The sequence below is a fragment of the Borostomias antarcticus genome (genome assembly GCF_949987555.1).
Source record: "Borostomias antarcticus genome assembly, chromosome: 18".
NCBI lineage: Eukaryota > Metazoa > Chordata > Actinopteri > Stomiiformes > Stomiidae > Borostomias > Borostomias antarcticus.
In genome coordinates this window covers 5,554,242-5,575,396 of record NC_140251.1, presented here as the reverse complement: position 1 = coordinate 5,575,396, position 21,155 = coordinate 5,554,242, and the positions used below count along the sequence as shown (strand labels likewise).

The 21,155-nt window shown below is 47.2% G+C and overlaps 1 protein-coding gene across 2 annotated transcripts in view; it reads right to left on the bottom strand.

Annotated features, from left to right (window-relative positions):
• Positions 1 to 2,265: 2,265 nt before the first annotated feature.
• Positions 2,266 to 21,155, bottom strand: part of LOC311320628 (tumor protein p53-inducible protein 11-like) — a 50,861-nt gene continuing 31,971 nt past the window's right edge. For both annotated transcript variants that reach the window (XM_084452427.1, XM_084452426.1), the window contains 6 exons: positions 19,976 to 20,115; positions 10,209 to 10,267; positions 9,805 to 9,853; positions 8,095 to 8,191; positions 3,817 to 3,918; positions 2,266 to 2,405 (listed from right to left, as the gene is read on the bottom strand). In XM_084452427.1, coding sequence (XP_084308553.1) covers positions 2,272 to 2,405; positions 3,817 to 3,918; positions 8,095 to 8,191; positions 9,805 to 9,853; positions 10,209 to 10,267; positions 19,976 to 20,104 — 570 coding nt within the window. In that variant the 5' untranslated portion in view covers positions 20,105 to 20,115 and the 3' untranslated portion in view covers positions 2,266 to 2,271. The remainder of the gene's footprint in view (positions 2,406 to 3,816; positions 3,919 to 8,094; positions 8,192 to 9,804; positions 9,854 to 10,208; positions 10,268 to 19,975; positions 20,116 to 21,155) is intronic.

The window sequence follows — 21,155 nt, the reverse complement described above, 5'->3', positions numbered from 1 at the left end:
CAACACATTTTGAAGCTGGAGAGAGAAATCTGTTCTAATCAATGGTGGACATAACATGGATTGGAATAGGATGGATACAATAGTGGGTGGCGCATCACAATGAAATAATCATGGTCATCAATGATTCTGATCAACAACAATAACCATTAATCCATTTTTATTCAGAGGGTACAAACCAAAGCCCAGTCCTATACACTTTTGGTTTATGAGGTTTGTGATAGATTTGCCAGATTCACTTTACTGTACTATACATTTCTAGGTCAAATCAGTAGTGGATATGACAGAGCACTAGGGATTCTCAACAGTCTTCTGTTCAGAGCACCTCCTTTCATCCATGCCCCTCATAGTGGAACAGCCCTCTCCACCCAAAAATAAAACTCCAGTCATTTTGAACGCTTCATGTGCCTGATGATTTGAGGCCTATCTACAGGAATGGATATTTAGTTTTTCTTTCAACTCCATAATTACCATCCTTGCCAGGGCAGAGCAGTAGGCTGGGGCACGGCAAGTCAGGAGTGCCTAGTCTAATTAAACGCCACCAAAAACATAATTACTGCTTCGTACACGCATTGGAGACCTCACCCTCGTTTAACGTCCCCTATCTGTGCCGAACGCACACCGTAGAAACAAGAACATCTGGCTCCAGTGCTGGACTCGGGGAACCACAAAGCCACAGTGGGGCCAAGCCCAGGGCAACTCCCTAGTCAGACAGCACTGAACATGCTCATTTACAACAGTGGGCTGTTCTCTGTACAACTCTGTTGAAGTGATGCCACCAGCTGTACCGTACCAGCGCAGTGTGTAGCAATATATTCACAATTATACTTTCTGTGCTGTGAGCAATTTGCTACTTAATATGCTGCAGTACATTTGTGTACAGAATAAACTATATAGCATGCAATTGCCAAATATAATGACGTCAAAAGGACAAAATTATTAAACTGAATATATTAGACCATGGACAAAATTGACCAATAGAAGAGTATAGATTAATCTTTGAAAAGCATTTTAACTAAGGGGCAAGCTGTGTTCCCTGTTCGATTCAGAAGAACAAGGTGACATGGCAGTACTTATTACATATGGCTACTCCATTTACATTTACATATATGATACAAGTATCCAGAGGATGCTGTGTTGGTGGCTGTTTTTCGATATTTTTTAAGGCAAGACTGAAAATACACTGTGACTAACAAGTCTGCTACATTACAAACGAGGACTCTGCCTGACAGTATATCCTACTGCATTCCACTCACATGCTCTCCTTAAGACAAAAGCTTAGGTTGGGGTGAAGCGTGTCTATCCGGTACATACGGGCAAGCACACAGCACAAGTGTATATTTGGATAGAGCGTGTAGGATAAGGACAGAAGAACTATGTTGCTATTGTTTGAATATGTATGCACACATGATCCAAGACACACCATTTCAACGGAAATATACAACGACATCTTGACTGGCTAGACCACTGGCTTTGGTAAAAAAACAAAACAAAAACAAAAAAATTAACCTGACTGACACACTGACAGTTTCCATTCACTGTGTCCTTAATGTTGTGAACCAACTGTCCATCTAGTTTTCCATGCCAACAGTCTTTGGAGAGACACATCTTTGATACAAGGCAGGGCCGCAGCTTTTCCCCCCAAAGACAGAAACAAAGACTTTCTTTTCTGTAGCTACAGTAGCATTCTCCATGTTGACTGGTGCTTTGACACAGATACTGTACATGCTTGTGAGCACAGATATTCAGGCTTCACTTAAGAGCACTAGAAAAAAAACGTCACCAACACCACAAAATCTAAAGCTCAAAGTCTTGGTCCTGGTATGTGATGCAAGAAGATGTAAATGCACTTTTACAAAACAGATCACACTGAATACTGAACCTGAAAAAAAAATCAAAGTACTGTACATAACACAACCTAGTATTTCAAATTACTCTGTACATGACTAGGGTCTACGAGAACAACTGTACTACACATCGTTACCGCTTCCTTGACCTTAAGCCCTCAAACCGCTCTCAACAGTGATGTTTGGAGAGTGACCTGATTTCAACGTCCAATGAAAAGTCACTTTCACAACAAGACTATCCGGCATGTCCACAGAGCCCAGGCTGGGAGACCTGGACCCTTCCTTGTGCTGCATGTCAGGGGTCAGTAAAGGTGACTCCCCCCTCCCCCCTGCCCCCCTGTGACTCCCAACCCTCTGACCCCCCACTTCTGTGAGCTGCTGCCCGCTCCCTAGCCTGGGCTCACGGGCTGACGGGGGTGGGGGGGCCTCAGATCTTCTTGTTCCTGCGGCCCAGGTGGTAGTAGTACGCCAGCGTGACCACCAGGAAGACTGCTCGACTGACGAGGAGGACAACGGCAGCGTTGGGCATGGAGCCGATCTCCACCAGAGTGATGGACGTCACTGAAAGCACAGGGTAGGGAGCAGATGAGGAAGTGTACAGTAGTTAGGACTTTTTGTATTAGGAGGGTAGTTAGGACATTTTATTGTATTGTATATGTTTGATCTAATGTTGTATTAGTTGAATGCTACTTATTGTGTAGATTTTTTTCTGTTGCCTGTATACACCAAGGTTATAATAGTTTTGCTTTTTTCATTAGTTTTTATTTTTATATCGTTTTAACTTTTTGTTTTCAATTTCAGTTTAGTTTTGATTAGTTTCAAAGCAGGTTTGCTAGTTTAGTTTAGTTTTTATTTTTTGAAAATGCTTAGTTTTAGTTTAGTTTTTATTAGTTTCAGTATTAGTTTTAGTTTTTTATTCTTCTGCGCTAGCCTCGTGAGACCATCCTGATCTTGTGAGCTCACGTTGTTTCACTCCGTGTGAAACAAACCATCTGGACCACGTCAGGTTACTTCTGCGCAGGGGCACAGCTAAATAAAATGGAGGATAGATTTCATATCCACCCAAAATACTAGGCTTATGTTTGAAATGAAAAAGACTAAAACTAAGGACATTTTCTCAATCATTTTAGTTTATTTTAGTTAGTTTTGTAAACACACAATACAGTTTTAGTTAGTTATCGTTTTTTTGTAAAGTCTAGTTTTTATTTTTATTTCAGTTAACTAAAATGTTTTTTCACACCTAGTTTTCGTTTTTTAGTTAGTTTTCGTTAACTATAATAACCTTGGTATACACACCTGCTGCTTCTCTCTCTCTCTCTCTCTCTCTCTCTCTCTCTCTCTCTCGCACACACGCACACACGCACACACGCACACACACACACTTTTCCAGCAAGGACCACAATGGAAATAAGTTGTCTGCTTTTTTGTGTTATCCTTGGCAGTTTTCTTTTAAGCAATACTGTGTTTATGAATTTGTTTCAGATACACTGTTGCTTTTCTTTAAAAAAAAAAGTCAAATAAAATCAATTAACAAATCAATCAATAAATCAATCAATCAATCAATCAATCAATCAATCAATCAATCAATCAATCGCTTTCATCCACAGCTTTTTCCAATAGCTTATTGTTCACCTTCATCTTCACGAGCTCATAGCGTGTCCCTACAATCAGAACGGACCGTCCTTGTTCCCCTGCAGTCAACACGACTGGACTGCAGGGGAGTCACTACAGTGGAAATGTGGAAAAAACTGCTCCTATATATTGGCCGCTAGAGGGCAGTGTTGGCATATGCATGTAATTTGGGGAGGGAGTGGAGAGCCTCAGTTAAACTCTGGATAATAGATCTGGTTCACTTTCATTGATTCAGTATTGAATTTGGAGAGGTGTCAATGGGGGTAAAACAGGCAGGAACTCTGCGCATCCCTAAAATATGAATTGCTAGAGGTGCTGTAAACCAACGGCATTTTCCCACCTAAAAACTGGACGGCGAAGTAGCAGGCCTCGCTCAGCAGAGTCCACTGGATGATGACCTTCTCTGCGGTGTAGACCCCGTTCCACATGATAAGAGACAGACCTGGAGTCACAGGAAAGGGGGTTAGGGGTTGGTTTGGGGATGATGGATTTCTTTGCAGTGTAGAGCTTGTTTAGCCTGGCTTCGCCCGGCCTGATCACGTGAGCTCAGATTCTGTTTCGCTCTGTAGATAAATCTGGTCATCCACCCATTGAAACTTTTTTCACCTGACCAGATAGTGGTCGGGCCAATCACAACCGTTTATCTAATATCAACAACTGCACCCACTTGATACGACGACTAACCCACGTTCCGTTGCTCTGATTGGTTGTAGGTCTGTCCAATTGCATCCAGAGGCATTTTGGTTTGACCGTTGATAACGCCCCTTGGAAATTGAAAATAAACGCAAGATTTCCAGACACTTCACATTGCGAATTACGTCTGCTGATGCCAGGCTAGAGCCTGTTCCACACGATGAGACAGAGACCAGGGGGCATGGGATAACGGGGAGTGTGCTGTGAGCTTTTAACAAGGACATCTCTATTAAAAAATCCTTCCCATGTATGGGCATTTCCCTGGGCTATGATTAGTTGTCAAAAAATCAGGCCAATTTCAAGACCTGCGACCAAAATGCCATCATCCTGATGCTGAGCCAGACAGCAGTGTGAAGAGGGGTCGGCACCTCTGATTTATGTAGCCAATAAGAGGACAGAGTGGAATGTGGTTTTACATCGATATCCTGGGAGTATAACTCAGGTCCCTTCTCCAGTCTTGCTCTCTGCCCTCCCCAACACATTCACAGGAGTGGAGGGGAGAGAGAGGGGGAGGGAGGGGAGGGGAGAGAGAGAGAGAGAGAGAGAGAGAGAGAGAGAGTGGGAGAGGGAGGGGAGAGAGTGGGAGAGGGAGGAGAGAAGCAGGGGAGGGTGACAGCCATGAGTAGGAGTGATGTAGTGTAGTGGGCCCTTCCTGCCAGGCTCCGTCTGTGTGGTAGATGAGACTCCTCCCACCCGTCTCCGTCCGCCCACATCTCCGTGACATCATCCCCCCCCCCCTCCGCTCTTCACCCTAATAATCATCCTGGCATTTGCAACAGCGTGTCTCCAGGGTGACGTGAGACGTGAGGAGACAGGGTGGGGGGGGGGGGGTATTTCCGTTTCGGCCAGCTTCCTCTTCCGTGGCGCTCTAGCGGGTGGGGTCGTAACCCCCTCGGGAACGGTGGCCATTTCTAAGCGCCTTTGAGGCTGTGCAGAGTGAGCAGAGTGGAGGCGGGAGGAGCTGATGGTGGAATCCTGACAGAATTACACGCTGGTTAAGATGGCGGCCGTGGCTAACGGACAAACTCTGACTGATCCAACCAGACAACGACTGACTGATCCAACCAGACAACGACTGACTGATCCAACCACACAACGACTGACTGATCCAACCAGACAACGACTGACTGATCCAACCACACAACGACTGACTGATCCAACCAGACAACGACTGACTGATCCAACCAGACAACGACTGACTGATCCAACCAGACAACGACTGACTGATCCAACCAGACAACGACTGACTGATCCAACCAGACAACGACTGACTGATCCAACCAGACAACGACTGACTGATCCAACCAGACAACGACTGACTGATCCAACCAGACAACGACTGACTGATCCAACCAGACAACGACTGACTGATCCAACCAGACAACGACTGACTGATCCAACCAGACAACGACTGACTGATCCAACCAGACAAACACTGACTGATCCAACCAGTCGGCTAATTGGTGCCTTGTTTGATGAACGACATAAAAAAATAATTGCTCACATCCCACCCCCAAAAAAATGAAAATCAAATTTGTCTGGCAGAGATGGAGTAGCAGAGACGGCAGAGATGGAGTAGCAGAGACGGCAGAGATGGAGAGGCAATTAACGGCAGACGATCTATTGTCTGCCACAGCAGGCGAGGCACACAGGAAGAGGCTCTGTTTGATGAGTAATTAAACAAGTGAGGAGCACAGGGCATTTTCATCACACAGATAATCCTTTTCTCCCCCCCCCCCCCAACACACACACACACACACAAACATGCACACACACGCGCACACGCACACACTGCATGCGTGCATTTTATGTTTCCTTGTTGTTTTTAATATTGTTTCTGTCTGTAACTTTTCATGCTGCTATTTTGGCCAGGAACGGTATTCCAGAAAGCGGGTTTAGAAAATTCAGTTTGCTAACCCCGAAAATGAGGTAAATTCTGGGTTTTCCGTTCCAGGAAGAGAGACAACTCAAACTTAAGAAAGAAAGGTAACTCAACCCCGTTCCAGAAAGAGAGGTAACTGAAAGCGTGAGTCAGTTACCATGGTAATTCACCCTGTGAACCTAATCCACTAGCAGGTTCCTTTATCACATGACACTAGCAGGTTTTATGTAACAAACCCAGTAGTGATATGCAACATGGCTGCTGGTACAGGAAAAAACATGGGAAAGAAGCCCAATATTTTCACAAATAAGCATGCAAATTCAAACTGTTGGAATATCTTAGTTTAATGCAGAGGATTGGATCGTTATGACACGCATTATGACATGCATTTCCGAAAAATCACTCTTCTACTGCATCCCGTTGTAATGGCATTCATTGTCCCAGGGTATGTGTAGCTACAGTAATTCAATGGCAGTACAAGATGTCAATCTAATATCGAGTTTGAAGCAGCCGTCGCACATTTCCTCATTTAGCCTACTGTACCTGATTGAAGCCAAATTAATTCGCTCCTAGTCTACTTGGGAGATGATTTTGAGATGGCAATTAGATTCCCTATTAATATCTGTCTAATCAAACGTTATGTTACTGTTTTTCTCATTAAGGATATACTGTAGCACCTTTCAAACAATGTGCTTTCATAAAAAGACAAATAAACAAGATGATAAAATTTTACCAAAAGTTGGCTACACAAGTGTAGGTTAATTAAGACAGAAATAAAAGTAGGCTACAAAAGGTAGGCTATAAATGAATAGGCCTACAGTAAACAACATAGCCTGCTGTGCAGGGGAGTTTTAGGATTTATCTGAACAACATTCTGCAGAATCCCATATACCCTATTGAGCTACCACTCCCACCAGTCAAATCAAGACAAATCATTCACATTTCATTTGGTCATTAGGCCTATTTCCTGCAAAGACAAATACAATTAGTATTTTTATACTGGTCCAATGAACCTGCCTTCTCGTTGCCAAGTAAGCTAAATTCCTTTATAACGTTTTGCCGTTTGCTTGATGAGACCATGGTAACTGAGTTAGAATAGCTATCTTTCTGGAACAGAAAACCCAGAGGATCCTGTGGGGTGAAGTACAGTGGACAAGTTTTTTCTCATTGGTTGCCATGGTGAATCATGGTATCAGAGCTCTACTGATGATGGCTTGTTGTAGTCCTCATGCATGTGCTGAACACAAGCTGTACCTATTCAGGGTTGATTGAGCTAACTCGGATCAGCCGGGACCCACTTTTCTGGAACCATAAACTGTTTCCAATCTCAGTGTGAATCAACTCGAAATCGACTTCAGGGTTAGACTTAGATTTTACTGAACCAGCTTTCTGGAAAACCCACTAGGTCTCCCTTGAGATCTTTGATCTGGGGATGGGACTAAAATTAAGGTAAAAAAGGAAAAGAAAGACAGACAGACAGACACACAGACAGACAGACAGACAGAGACACACACACACACACACTCACACAGGCACAGACAGACTCTCTCACACACACAGGTGCACGCACACACACTTTCTCCCTCTCAGTCTCCGCGCCTTCCCCTACTGCATGCCGGGGACGGGGGCTCTGCTGGTTGGCTACTGTAACTTGTGCTCTGAACTATGACGTCGCTAAGTCTCTGTGCTCCTTTCAGGCTCCCAGATTGACCTTTGCGGAAAGCCACAAGCGATTCAAGCTGTGCAGTGACATTCATGCTGCTGTGGGCGTACAGCTGGCGAGTACAAGGAGGTCCCTCTCAGCGTTTGGAGGCGACCGTGGCAATGAATTCATCCGTTGATGACATGGGGCGAGAAGAGAGAAGATGCTGACGCAAGTCGCCAGAGAAAGAATGGGCAGATCCAAGAACGGGGGTCAGTGTGATGTAAAAAAAAAAAAAACATAGAATGGAGAATACAAAAGACCACAGGAAAAAAAAGCATGCATGTGTGCACGTGTGTGTGTGTGTGTGTGTGTGTTGTGTGACTCCACCCAGGACTCACTGAGCAGTGCTCCCCCGTAGAGGCGGATGGAGATGCTGGTAGTAGAGAGCTGTTCCTCGAACATCACCTCGTACAGCTGGTTAGGGAAGACCAGGGCCTGAGGGGTGGTAACACAACATCACTGTTAACCATGGGTGTGTTAAGTAGCTGAGCGCTCAGTGATCAGAATTAACTTAACGGGTCGCTCAGTTACGCTCAGACTGATCTGCTCAGAGCACAAGTGAGCAGTTTTGAACTATGATCTGTTTGAGCCAAACACCACGTCATAATCATCATCACTGAACAAAAAAATAAAATAAAGATGGATGCCGAAAGGTATGGAAGGCTGTCGGATGGCAAAGAAGAACTTCAACGTATACGTGAAGGTAAATAAATAACATGACATTTAAATTCCATTTTGATAATTTGCTGACGTTAGCCAACGTTGTAATGTTCTCGCCATTTGGACCTACGTTAGCTATAGTGGCAGAAAGACAACAGGTGGTGATTAAAGTTCTCGTCTCCTAGCAACTCAGCGCTGTTAGAGCAGATCGTTAAGTGGAAAAAAAAACCGCTCAGAGTGAGCATTCGTTCACTGAGTGCTCAGCTACTTAACACACCCCATGTCTACATCATCATCCTCATCCTCATCATCACAGTTAACCATGTCTACATCACTGTTAACCATCTCTATATTATCATCATCATCATCGTTAACATCTCTGATCATCATCATCATCACCACTGTTAAACAATTTTTTTTTCATCATCATCACTGTTAGCCATCTCTACATCATCATCATCGTCGTCATCATCACTGTTAGCCATCTCTACATCATCATCATCATCACTGTTAGCCATCTCTACATCATCATTATCGTCGTCATCATCACTGCTAGCCATCTCTACATCATCATCATCACTGTTAGCCATCTCTACATCATCATCATCACCACTGTTAGCCATCTCTACATCATCATCACTGTTAACCATCTCTACATCATCATCATCATCATCACTGTTAGCCATCTCTACATCATCATCATCATCATCATCATCACTGTTAGCCATCTCTACATCATCATCATCACTGTTAACCGTCTCTACATCTTCATCATCATCACTGTTAACCATCTCTACATCATCACTGCGTCATGTCCAGGGGGTGTACTTGTACATCAAGCTGTCTCACGCTAAGGTACCAGGAGATAGGCTCCTGCCCTATGGGCCTCTAGGCTCCAGAACCATTGGTTCTCAAGGCTACTTACTTACACATCATTGTTAACCATCACTACACCACTGTTGTCTGATTATGTCCACTCAGCACTGCTCTGCTCCTCACAGCCTTCCCGGCCCTTCACAGACACGGCGGCAGCAGCCAAGCCCGCCAAGAGGACAACATGCTTCTGTCTGTGGCCGTTCCACACTGAGTCCATTGAGTGACACCGCAACCAGGCCACACAATGCCTGGGCTGTTCCTCCAGATGTGCTACAGAGTTTGTGAGGAGGGCAGAGGACAGACTCCGCTGTCGCGGCGATAAAAGTCCTTTCCGTGTTAAAGGACACGCCGCTCCCTTCACTTCCCCTTACCATGGTACAGTCCGACAATGGTACAGTCCAACTCTGGGAGAGTTGGCAGCAACACTGGGGAGCTGGGATATAGTGTAACCCTGTCTGTCTGTGGACCCGCTGTAGCTGGTCAATGTCGAACCTGTAATGCAGAGCGCTTACCATCATGGCCATGACTGTGAAGGCCACTGCTGAGATGAGGATCCACACCCTGCAGTGAGAAAGAGAGAGAGAGGGAGGGAGAGAGAGAGGGATGAGAGAGAGAGGGAGGAAGAGAGAGGGAGAGAGAGAGAAAGAGAGAGAGGGGAGCGAGGGAGAGTGAGAGGGAGAGAGAGGGAGGGGGAGAGAGAGAGGGCGAGGGAGAGAGAGAGAGAGGGCGAGGGAGAGAGAGAGGGAGAGAGAGAGAGGGAGAGGAGAAGAGAACATAAGAAACTCATCCACCATCTGCATCATGCAGGCAGGTGCTATACTGTAGATCCAGCAGTTGCAGTAGCAATGATGGGTGAGTGATCAATGATGGGTGAGTGATCAATGATGGGTGAGTGATCAGATCAGCGCTCTTTCACCTCAGACCTATAGGCTCCCGCACTGCAAACTTGATCTCATTCCCCAGCATCTGACTGATCTGTGAGAGAGAGAGAGAGAAAGAGAAAGAGAAAGAGAGAGAGAGAGGGAGGGAGAGAGAGAGAGAGAGAGAGAGAGAGAGAGGAAGAGACAGAGAAAGAGAGAGAGAGTGAAAGAGAGAGAGAGAGGAAGTGAGAAAGAGAGAGAGGAAGAGAGAGAAAGAGAGAGAGAGTGAGAGAGGAAGTGAGAAAGAGAGAGAGAAAGAGAGAGGAAGAGACAGAAAGAGAGAGAGTGAGAGAGAGAGAAAGTGAGAAAGAGAGAGAGAGAAAGAGAGAGGAAGAGAGAGAGTGAGAGAGAAAGAGAGTGAGACAGAGAGGGAGACAGAGAGAGAGGGAGGGAGGCAGAGAGAGAGAAAGAGAGAGAGATGGAGAGAGAGAGATCAAGAGAGAAAGAGAGGAGAGAGAGAGGGAGAGATGGAGGGAGAGAGAGAGAGAGAGAGGCACGTTAAAAGAAAGATCACAATAAAGATAGTCGATTCAAAGTGAACATCTCACTGAAACAGATACGCTCATTCACTCATCCTGACAATCTGTATTTAAACAGACAAAATGACTCCACACACCAGAGTGTGAGAGGAGAGGCCGTCTAAAGGACTCAGGCGTATGGAGTTAATGGTGCAGTCTGCATCAGATGTGACAGCTGGGAGAGAATCATTAAGACGTTTTCAAATTAGGAACTGTTAATGTCTTCATCTTTATAAGATGAAACCAATTAGGAGCAAGCAGACCCCTCATTTGCAAGGTCTTTCAGTGACGGACGAATTAATAACAAACTATACTTAGCAGAAAAATCAAGCGTCATCACGCTAACTGCTCAATGTGTCACAGTCACACAGAAATAGGATGAGTCAGAGACACACAGAAATAGGATGAGTCAGGGGGAGAGAGAGAGAGAGAGAGAAAGAGAGGGAGAGAAAGAGAGAGGGAGGGAGAGAGAGACAGAGAGGGAGAGAAAGAGAGAAAGAGAGGGAGAGAGAGAGAGAGAGAGAGAGAGAGAGAGAGGGAGGGAGGCCTGTGGCACTCAAGGTGAGAGGAAAGAGCACTGTCAGTGGCTCAACATGACATAAGGAGACAGAAAGCATACGTGAGGAGCCTTAATATCTAATGGCCTCTACCCAACCTCTGTCACACAACCCAACTCATCACGACTACAGCCCAACATCAGAGACACGGGGCGCCTGTGAACTCTGTTCTGAGATGACATCTGCAGAATGCAAGTACAGTTCATCACAGGACCTGGAGGACCCCCCCCGCACGCGCGCGCACACACGCGCACACACACGCACACACACGCACACAGTTTTCCGTCAGTTAGATCTTATCCAGCAGACTGGGCCGAGGATCAGCTGGGCCAATGTCCTGCCTCTGAGCACCGTTCAGACATACATTTGAGACTTGAACTCTTTTACTGGATTCCTTCATTCTCTTAATTTTACTAAGCGAGAGAGAGGAGACATTTGGGCTCCTGTGCCCTGATTCAATCCCAGGACTGGGATAGCTGACAGAATGCGATTGTAGCCCAACGGCTCCCGAAGGCTTCCCTGTGGCCGCGTCAGCCACAACAGACGAAGGCGAGCAGGACAGATGACTAGACCAGACCAGACTGCTCAGCCACGTGCAAAGCTTATTTCCAGTTGTGGTGAAGGTGGACCAGGGCCAGCCTCCATGTCACTGGTCAGGAGGACTACAGTAAATATGCTAGTGGGGGTTCCCCCCCCCCCCCAGCTGCCAGCTACCAGCCCCGTGCCAGGACAGGAAACAGAAGAGGGATGAGAAAACATGTGATAGAATAGGCGAAAGGCCAAGAGAAAGAGAGACAGAGAGCCATTGATAGTCTCTCTGTCTCTCTGTCTTTCTCTCTCTTCAGAGGTGCATGTGATGGATTTGAGTCTATAGTATTTGGATTTCCAGAAAAAAACCCTATTATTTAAGAGTTAAGAGGGCAGCGGGACAACAAACAAACAAACAAACAAAGACCACAACTCAGTGGCCTGGATCACAGACTACCTCACTGGCAGGCCACAATATGTCCGTCTGCAGGGCTGCCTGTCTGACGTGGTGATTAGCAAGACGGGCGCCCCCCAAGGAACAGCCCTGTCTCATTTCCTGTTCACCCTCTACACCTCTGACTTCAGCCACAACTCTGGAGCGTGCCATCTCCAGAAGTTCTCAGACGACTTCTCTATTGTGGGCTGCATTAGGGCAGATGATGAGGAGGAGTACAGGGACGTGGTCAGGAGATTCATTGAATGGTCAGAGAACCAGCTCCAACTCAACATCATCAAGACCAAGGAACTGGTGGTGGACTTCAGAAAGAACAGGAGGCCTCCAACCCCCATCACCATCAAGGGGGAGGAGGTTGAGATGGTGGACTCATACAAGTTCCTGGGAGTGTACTGTATCTGAACAACAAACTGGACTGACAAGCCCTCTATAGGAAAGGACAAAGCAGACTGTTCTTCCTCAGGAGGCTCAGGTGTGTAGCAGTGTGGATGTTCTGCCAGTCTGTGGTAGCCAGAACACTGTTCTTTGCCGTCGCCTGCTGGGGAGGTAGCATCAAGTCTGGGGAGTCTAACAAGCTGGTGAGGAGGGCTGGCTCCGTCGTGGGGCTAAGACTGGACAGCATGGAGTCTGTGGCAGAGAGGAGGATGAGGGATAAACTGAAGTCTATCCTAGACAACCCCTCCCATCCCCTCCCTGATGAACTGTGGAAGATGGAGAGCACTTTTTGTGCAATACGGAGCAGTTCAGACGTTCCTTTGTGCCAGCAGCCATCAGACTATACAACAGTGCCTGAGTATGTCATACAGTTGTGCACACACATGTATGTACAGTACACGTGTATTACTAGATACAGTATACCTAGACAGCCTGTATGTATGTATGTATGTATGTATGTATGTATGTATGTATACTCCTTGACTTATACTTGTATAGATATATTTATATTTTATATATATTTTAACTGCTGGAACTGCTGCCTCCGCGACCCGACCCTGGATAAGCGGATGAAGATGGATGGATGGATATATTTTAACAGACTGAATGTATGCAGGTACATATAAATCTTGTACAAATATATTGTGTACTCCTAGACTTATATTATTGTATAGTTATACAGTATATATTTATTGAGACAATGTATGCAGGTACATATATATCTTATTCTATTCTATACTGCACAGTTACTGTACATATGGATTTACATAGTCCCTAATATCCCTTTTTATGCTGCTACCGCCCCCTAAATGCTGAAAAGCAAATTTCCCCTTGGAGGGAACAATAAAGTCTTATATTATCTTATCATAAATGCAGAAACATGCAACAAGCATGAAGAATGCTAAAATGAGTCGTAATCGGTGGGAAAGTGGTTTTCTGCACCAGAGACCTGTGAAATGTCACAATACATGAGATGGAATACTTCATACAGCCTGATGCTCAGTTTAATCTTCTCCCAGCGTGTGAATCCCACCACTTTTCTAAGTGTGAATGATAGCGAACGCAATGCTAGTGACAATACTGAGTTCAAGTTCAATTTCACGCTCTGACCTTTGAAGTTTGAAAGTCTGTTTTTATCTGCTTGAGAGGATCCAGGCAGTCGAAAGAAAATAAATGAATGTGTCCCATGGGGCCAAGTCATCCTTTGTCCCCCAACCTAGTTCTAGAAAACTCTCACGTTCAAGGTTATCTATTACATTACATCCACAGAGGAGACCGTGAAAGGGATGGAATTCATAATCAGCCCCTCTGTCCACACATAACCTTGGAAACGTTCAAGTCCAAAACGTGATTCTTTACTCAAGTAAGTAAGTAAAGTTTATTTATATAGCACCTTTCAAGATACACAATCACAAGGTGCTTTACAGTAAAATCGAACATAGTGGCAGGCAATTAAAACAACAGCATACACCCAACACATCTCCTTTCAAACTCTGAAACCATACAAAAACTCCTATAATAGGCCCTCCTTATCTTAACTATGTAAACCAATCAGTCTGAAACCAATTTCCTCGTGAGCAACTCACATTCGCCTGTCACCCAGCTCCCCTTCCTCCCGTATCCCGACCCCGTTCCAGGCAGTGGGGGCGTCATTTGTTTGCATAAAGAAATTATATTAACATTTTGCTTCAGTGCCCTGGGATAGACAGAGAGGCTGGGTGGGGTTAGCTGAACAGGCTGAGCCCCGGTCAGCAAGATGGTCCCTGCAGCTGTTCAGTTCTGGAAACAGAGACCGGAGGCACCACACCTACCGTACCAGGGTCCAGGTGAGAGACGGCCCCCTGCTGCCTGGGACTCAATGTGGTGAACAACAGGCGTGCGCGCACGTACGTACACACACACATACGCGCACGCACGCCAACGCACGTACACACACATGCATAGGCACACACACATATACATACAGTATACACACACACGTACACAAAAATCTTAGGGCGTGCACGCACACAGTATTAATGAGAGAGTCTGAAGAGGCTTCATAACTGACAATTTATGCACACTGAACACATAACAATGTGAAAGGAATGATTTGGGAAGATAAGCAGTTTCAACTGCAGCGGAGAGATAAAGAAGCCTTTCTTACAACCCAGACTATCTCCTAAAAAAAAAAAACGCCCTCAGCAACCCTCAAACATCTCCTCCGCCTGTCTGATCTGCCACCTGGAGGGAAACAGAAAGCTCCAGATTAGACTGATTAAAGTACCGGGATGAGAGCAATATGCTCTCCTGGCAGGAGGGTTCTGCAGCTGTGGACTCACGAGTCTCTCTAAAAGGTTTTGTTGCGTTTCGTTGACTGAAGACATTCCTCCAGATTTCAACTACTGTAGAGACTGAAGACATTCTTCCAGGTTTCAACTAGAGACTGAAGACATTCTTCCAGGTTTCAACTAAAGACTGAAGACATTCCTCCAGATTTCAACTACTGTAGAGACTGAAGACATTCTTCCAGGTTTCAACTAGAGACTGAAGACATTCTTCCAGGTTTCAACTAAAGACTGAAGACATTCCTCCAGATTTCAACTACTGTAGAGACTGAAGACATTCTTCCAGGTTTCAACTACAGACTGAAGACATTCGTCCAGGTTTTGTCGCTTAAAGTGGGTGGAAACAATTTGAGAGGTGAACCTGCATTGCTGAACCAATCCAATGTCTTTAGGCCGGTCCTTCCTAATGGGGGCGGTGAATGTTTTGCTTTGATTCTCCACTCCAGTTTGTTTGGAGGACATAATTTCCGCTAAGGCGGGTCTTTCACTCTATTGTAAATGTAGGCAGTGGTTCTGATTGGCAGCGAAGATTGTGTGACCGTGGCGACCATGTGACCGGGTGAATCACGTTTCCCTCGCCAGTTTCACAGGAAGAGTGCTATGAGTTGTATAGAGGGCGGGGGGGGGGGGGGGGGGGACTCGATGACTGGCCTGAGAAATATTCAACAGGAACCAGAGCTCAGTCAGTGGGACTTGGCCAGGGTGGTGTGTCTGTGTGTGTCTATGTGTGTGTGTGTGTCTGTGTGCGTATGCAGGGTAACAGGAACAGGAAGAAATAAACAATGATGTTGTAGAGAGCAGCAGCATCTGGCCTTGCACTCAACTCAACTCAACTCACTCACTCACTCACTCACTCACTCACTCACTCACTCACTCACTCACTCACTCACTCACACCTGCAGATGAAGGCGACCTTCAGAGACATGTGCTGTAAAAAGCGATAAACACACATCACTCTGCACAGCCAAGAACTCCATCTTCTGATCCCTCACCCTGCCTTGTTTAGCTTGATAATGACAGTGCTCTCGGTCTGAACATTCCCAGACAGTAAAACATGCAGAGACAGGAATTCTGGAATCACTTATGGGTGCGTCGAGATACACCGTCCCTCAGATCCCGTTAGCGAGAGTGGGCACGCGTGCCGTAAGGGTGTCTATTCCCTCCCCGGCACACGTTCACCCCACCCAGTGGTACAGGGGGCTCACAGGAAGGCCTGCTGCCCATTTATTGTGGGGGGGGGGGGATTGTATCTCTTTCCGAGAGTGGAGAGGCAGGAAAACAACAGGGCAGAGAACAAGAACACAACTCCCCACCGTTGTTCAATAACAGGAATCCAGTAATCCGGCTTCCCCTCCAACCAGCTCCTGCTTTCTCAACGAAAACAATACAAACTGTCAAGCAAGCTTGGTAGAATTCAAATCTCTAACTAGGTCAGTGCATCATTTAACTATTAACGATGCTGGGACTGCGGCAACTCCAGTGGAGCTTTAGTTAAGTTCTGCAGTCTGTCTCCAGTCTCTAGAAAGATCTCTGCCCCGGAGTCGAAGACTGAACATGGGAGGCAGAGCGACAGATGAATGGAGCTGCTGTCTCCCCGCTGGAACATCAAGACAGAACAACACCAGGGGAGGAGAGGGATGAAGGGAGAGATGGAGAGAGGGATAGAGAGAGGGTGGAGAGAGAGATAGAGGGAGGGTGGGAGAGAGAAATGGAGAGAGGGTGGAGAGAGAGATGGAGAGAGGGTGGAGAGAGATGGAGAGAGGGTGGAGAGAGATGGAGGAAGGGATGAAGAGAGAGATGGAGAGGGTGGAGAGATGGAGAGAGGGTGGAGAGAGAGATGGAGAGAGCGTGGAGAGAGCAAGAGAGAGGGTGGAGAGAGATGGAGGGAGAGATGGAGGGAGGGAGGAGAGAGATGGAAGGAGAGATGGAGGGAGGGAGGAGAGAGATAGAGAGAGGGTGGAGAGAGAGATGGAGAGAGGGTGGAGAGAGAGATGGAGGGAGGGTGGAGAGAGAGATGGAGAGAGGGTGGAGAGAGAGATGGAGAGAGGGAGGAGAGAGATGGAGGGAGAGATGGAGGGAGGGTGGAGAGAGAGATAGAGAGAGGGTGAACAGAGATGGAGAGAGGGAGGAGAGAGAGATGGAGAGAGGGTGGAGAGAGAGATGGAGGGAGGGTGGAGAGAGAGATGGAGAGAGGGTGGAGAGAGAGATGGAGAGAGGGTGGAGAGAGAGATGGAGGGAGGGTGGAGAGAGAGATGAGAGAGGGTGGAGAGAGATGGAGGGAGGGTGGAGAGAGAGATGGAGAGAGGGTGGAGAGATTGAGGGAGGGTGGAGAGAGATGGAGGGAGGGTGGAGAGAGAGATGGGGGGAGGGTGGAGAGAGAGATGGAGAGAGGATGGATAGAGATTGAGGGAGGGTGGAGAGAGAGATGGAGAGAGGGTGGAGAGAGATGGAGGGAGGGTGGAGAGAGAGATGGGGGGGAGGGTGGAGAGAGAGATGGAGAGAGGGTGGAGAGAGAGATGGAAGGAGGGTGGAGAGAGAGATGGGGGGAGGGTGGAGAGAGAGATGGGGGGAGGGTGGAGAGAGAGATGGAGAGAGAGGTTTTTTTCTCCTCTCCTCTCTTGTGTTTAATGAATATTTCAGCCCCTACAGGCTGCCCTGATCAGCCTGACAGTGTTAGCAGCGGACATTGTTTCCCATGAGCATAGAAAGCTGTGGAGTCCAACAAATGTGTTCCTTTTGAACACATACTGTATGCACTTAGGTTGTGTGTGTGGGTGTGTGTGCGCGCACATGTGTGTGTGAATGTGTATCTGTGTTTGTATGTATGTGTACAGTATGTGTATGTGTACCGCCAGCAGTCTTTCGGGGAAAAGTCCCAACCAAAAAAATCTGCCCACCTCAAGTCCCTCATCGTGGCCAAAGCCCGCAAATGTGTGACTTTCACACAGGCGAGGTAGACAGCCTTCTTGCTGACTGCTTGAAATCTTCCCAGCTCAAGGGTCCAACATCCCTCTCTCCTCCTCCCACTCCCCAACAGCAGGAGAGACTGAGAGTGAAGGGAAGGCCCAGTCACGTCCATCCTGCCACTGTGCCAGACAAAGACGATTCCGCACATATGCCGCAAACTCCTCAGGCAGGGACGAGATGACCTCCGCCACCACTTTCCCAAGCAGGCGTACTGACCGAATCGCCGTGGTCTCCCCCAGGTGATCGACAGGCATCCTCAAAAGATGTCCCAGTTTGATACAGCCTGCCTCCCCCAGCCGGGAACGCAGACTAGGGGAAGCGAGAGTCTCAGACCCCAAAAAAAGTGTTTAATGGGTAGGGCTGGGTTTAAAAAAATCGATTCATCGATTCTGAATCGATTCTGAATTAAATGATTCAGAATCGATTAATGAATCCCAAAATCGATCTTTTATTTAATGAATGAATGAATAAATGAAGGTATGAATAGTTCATTAATTCATTCAATGATTCATTCATTCATTCATTCATTTTTGGAAATCAGTATCGATACCCAGCCCTAGTATTGATGTGTTGCATAACTTGGGAGTCATGTAATTAAGGTTACAGCTAAAAACAACAGGTTTTAGTAACACTAACCGAATCGATATCGAATCGAATCGAATTGAATCGTGATAATCGATTCTGAACCTTGTGAATCGGAATCGAATCGATTCTTGAAATTCGACGCGATACCCAGCCCTATTAATGGGCCTGCATGTGTACTGCATATGAGTATATGTTTGTGCTAGAGAGATGAGGCCAGCCTCTGCAGACCCCCCGGGGAGACTGTCCTGTCCTGGGAGTGTCAGTGGTGAGCTGGTCGGGAGGGGGTGTAGGGTTTGACCATGGCCTGGAGGTAGGAGGGGGCTGTTCCTTTCATTGCCCTGTAGGTTAGCGCCAGAGTTTTAAACTGGATGCGAGCCGCTACAGGGAGCCAGTGTAGGGAACGGAGGAGGAAGTTGTGTGGGAGAATTTGGGGTGGTTGAACACCAGGCGAGCAGCAGCTTTCTGGACAAGTTCCAGAGGTTTAATGGCTGACGCCGGTGCCCCAGCGAGGAGGGAGTTGCAGTAGTCCAGGCGGGAGATGGCCAGGGCCTGGATGAGTACCTGCGCCATTTCATTAGTGAGGAAAGGGCGAATCCTCCTGATGTTGTAGAGCATGAATCTGCAGGAACGTGTGACGGATGTGACATGTGAGGAAAATGACAGTTGGTCATCCAGGGTCACACCCAGATTCCTTGCAGTCCGAGTCGGGGTCACCACTGTGTCTTCAATGGTGATGGCCAGGTCCCGGTGCGGACAGCCCTTCCCCGGGAGGAACAGCAGCTCAGTCTTGTCCAGATTGAGCTTGAGGTGATGTGTTGTCATCCACTCCAAGATGTCAGCCAAACACCCAGCTATGCGTGTCTCCACTCCACACCCAGCTATGCGTGTATCAGAAGGGGGAAATGACAGGACCAGTTTGGTGTCATCGGCATAGCAGTGATAGGAGAAGCCATGCAAGCGAAAGACAGAGCCCAGAGATGTAGTGTAGAGGGAAAACAGGAGGGGACCCAGGACAGACGCTTGTGGAACCCCCGTAGTCGAACCCCCGTAGTCAGACTACGCGGTTCCGACGTCGACCCTCTCCATGTCACCTGGTAGGAGCGGCCCGTCAGGTAGGATGCGAACAGGGAGTGTGCAGAGCCAGCGATGCCTTTCTCCTCGAGGGTGGAGAGGAGGATCTGGTGGTCTACCATATCAAATGCTGCTGACAGGTCTAGGAGTATCAGGACAGAGGAGAGAGTTCGCTCTCACGGCATGGAGTGCCTCCGTTACTGCAAGGAGGGCGGTCTCTGTCGAGTGGCCAGCCTTGAACCCGGATTGGTGGGGATCTAGTGCTGAAGGCAAAGTGCAAGAGAGACCAGAGAAGAGAGAGAGAGAGAGAGAGAGCCTGACCTTTGACCGGTGCACCTCTCCGTCGTCGTCCTCGCCCCCGACCCCCAGGATCTTGCGGGTCTTCAGGCGGCTGACCAGGTCAGTCTGGCTGTGCTTCTTCATCAGGGGATGGTGAGGTTTGGATGACATGGTACCCAAGCCTGGCAGGGAGGAAAGGAGGGAGACAGAGATAAGGAATGTGCCTCCGGCAAAGCTCTTCTGAAGATCAGTGGAAGATCAGTGGAAAAGATCACTCCTCCATAAAGCTGACACTTCCCTCATGCCTTCAACATCACAGAGCACACACTTACACAATAGAATAAGCCTGTTGACTGATCTTGTGAAATACGTCTTTAAACCGCCATCCAATATCATAGTTCACCAGTAATACTACATAAAGTAGGCTACATTCCAGAGTAACTTGTGCAACATTATTGTGTAACCCAGGCCTGTCGACACAGCTACTGACGAGCTAACCAATAATGTCAGGCCTGTAGATACTGATGAGCTAACCAATAACGTTAGGTCTGTAGACACAGCTATTGACGAGCTAACCAATAACGTCAGGCCTGTAGACACAGCTACTGATAAGCAAACCAATGACGTCAGGCTTGTAGACACAGCTACTGATGAGCAAACCAATGACGTCAGGCCTGTAGACACAGTTATTGCACTGATGAGCTAACCAATGACGTCAGGCCTGTAGACACAGTTACTGTACTGATGAGCTAACCAAAGACGTCAGGCCTGTAGACACAGCTACTGATGAGCTAACCAATGACATCAGGACTGTCCTGTGTTACACTGGCGTCCTGGAGCCAGACGTCCTTCCATGTGCCGACTCAAATATCTGCTGGGGACAATATTGACAGAGGCTATTGCCTTTCACCGCGCACGCACACACACACACACACACACGCACACACACACGCACACGCGCGCACACACACACACGCACACGCGCACACACACACACACACCATTGTGTGCAGACTGGGGAAAGCAGAGCTGCATTGCTCTCTCTGAAGACTGAGAGTCTAACTGTTAAAATTGATGAGGTTCCACCATTGACGGATTCAGTAACAGAACCCCAGAGGTGGCATCAAGGTACGAGAGATGAGTGTGCCCTGGGGATGCGTCCTGACTTCAGGTGCCGCCACCTGCTGCACGTGCCTGGGATCAATCATCAATGCTCCTTTCT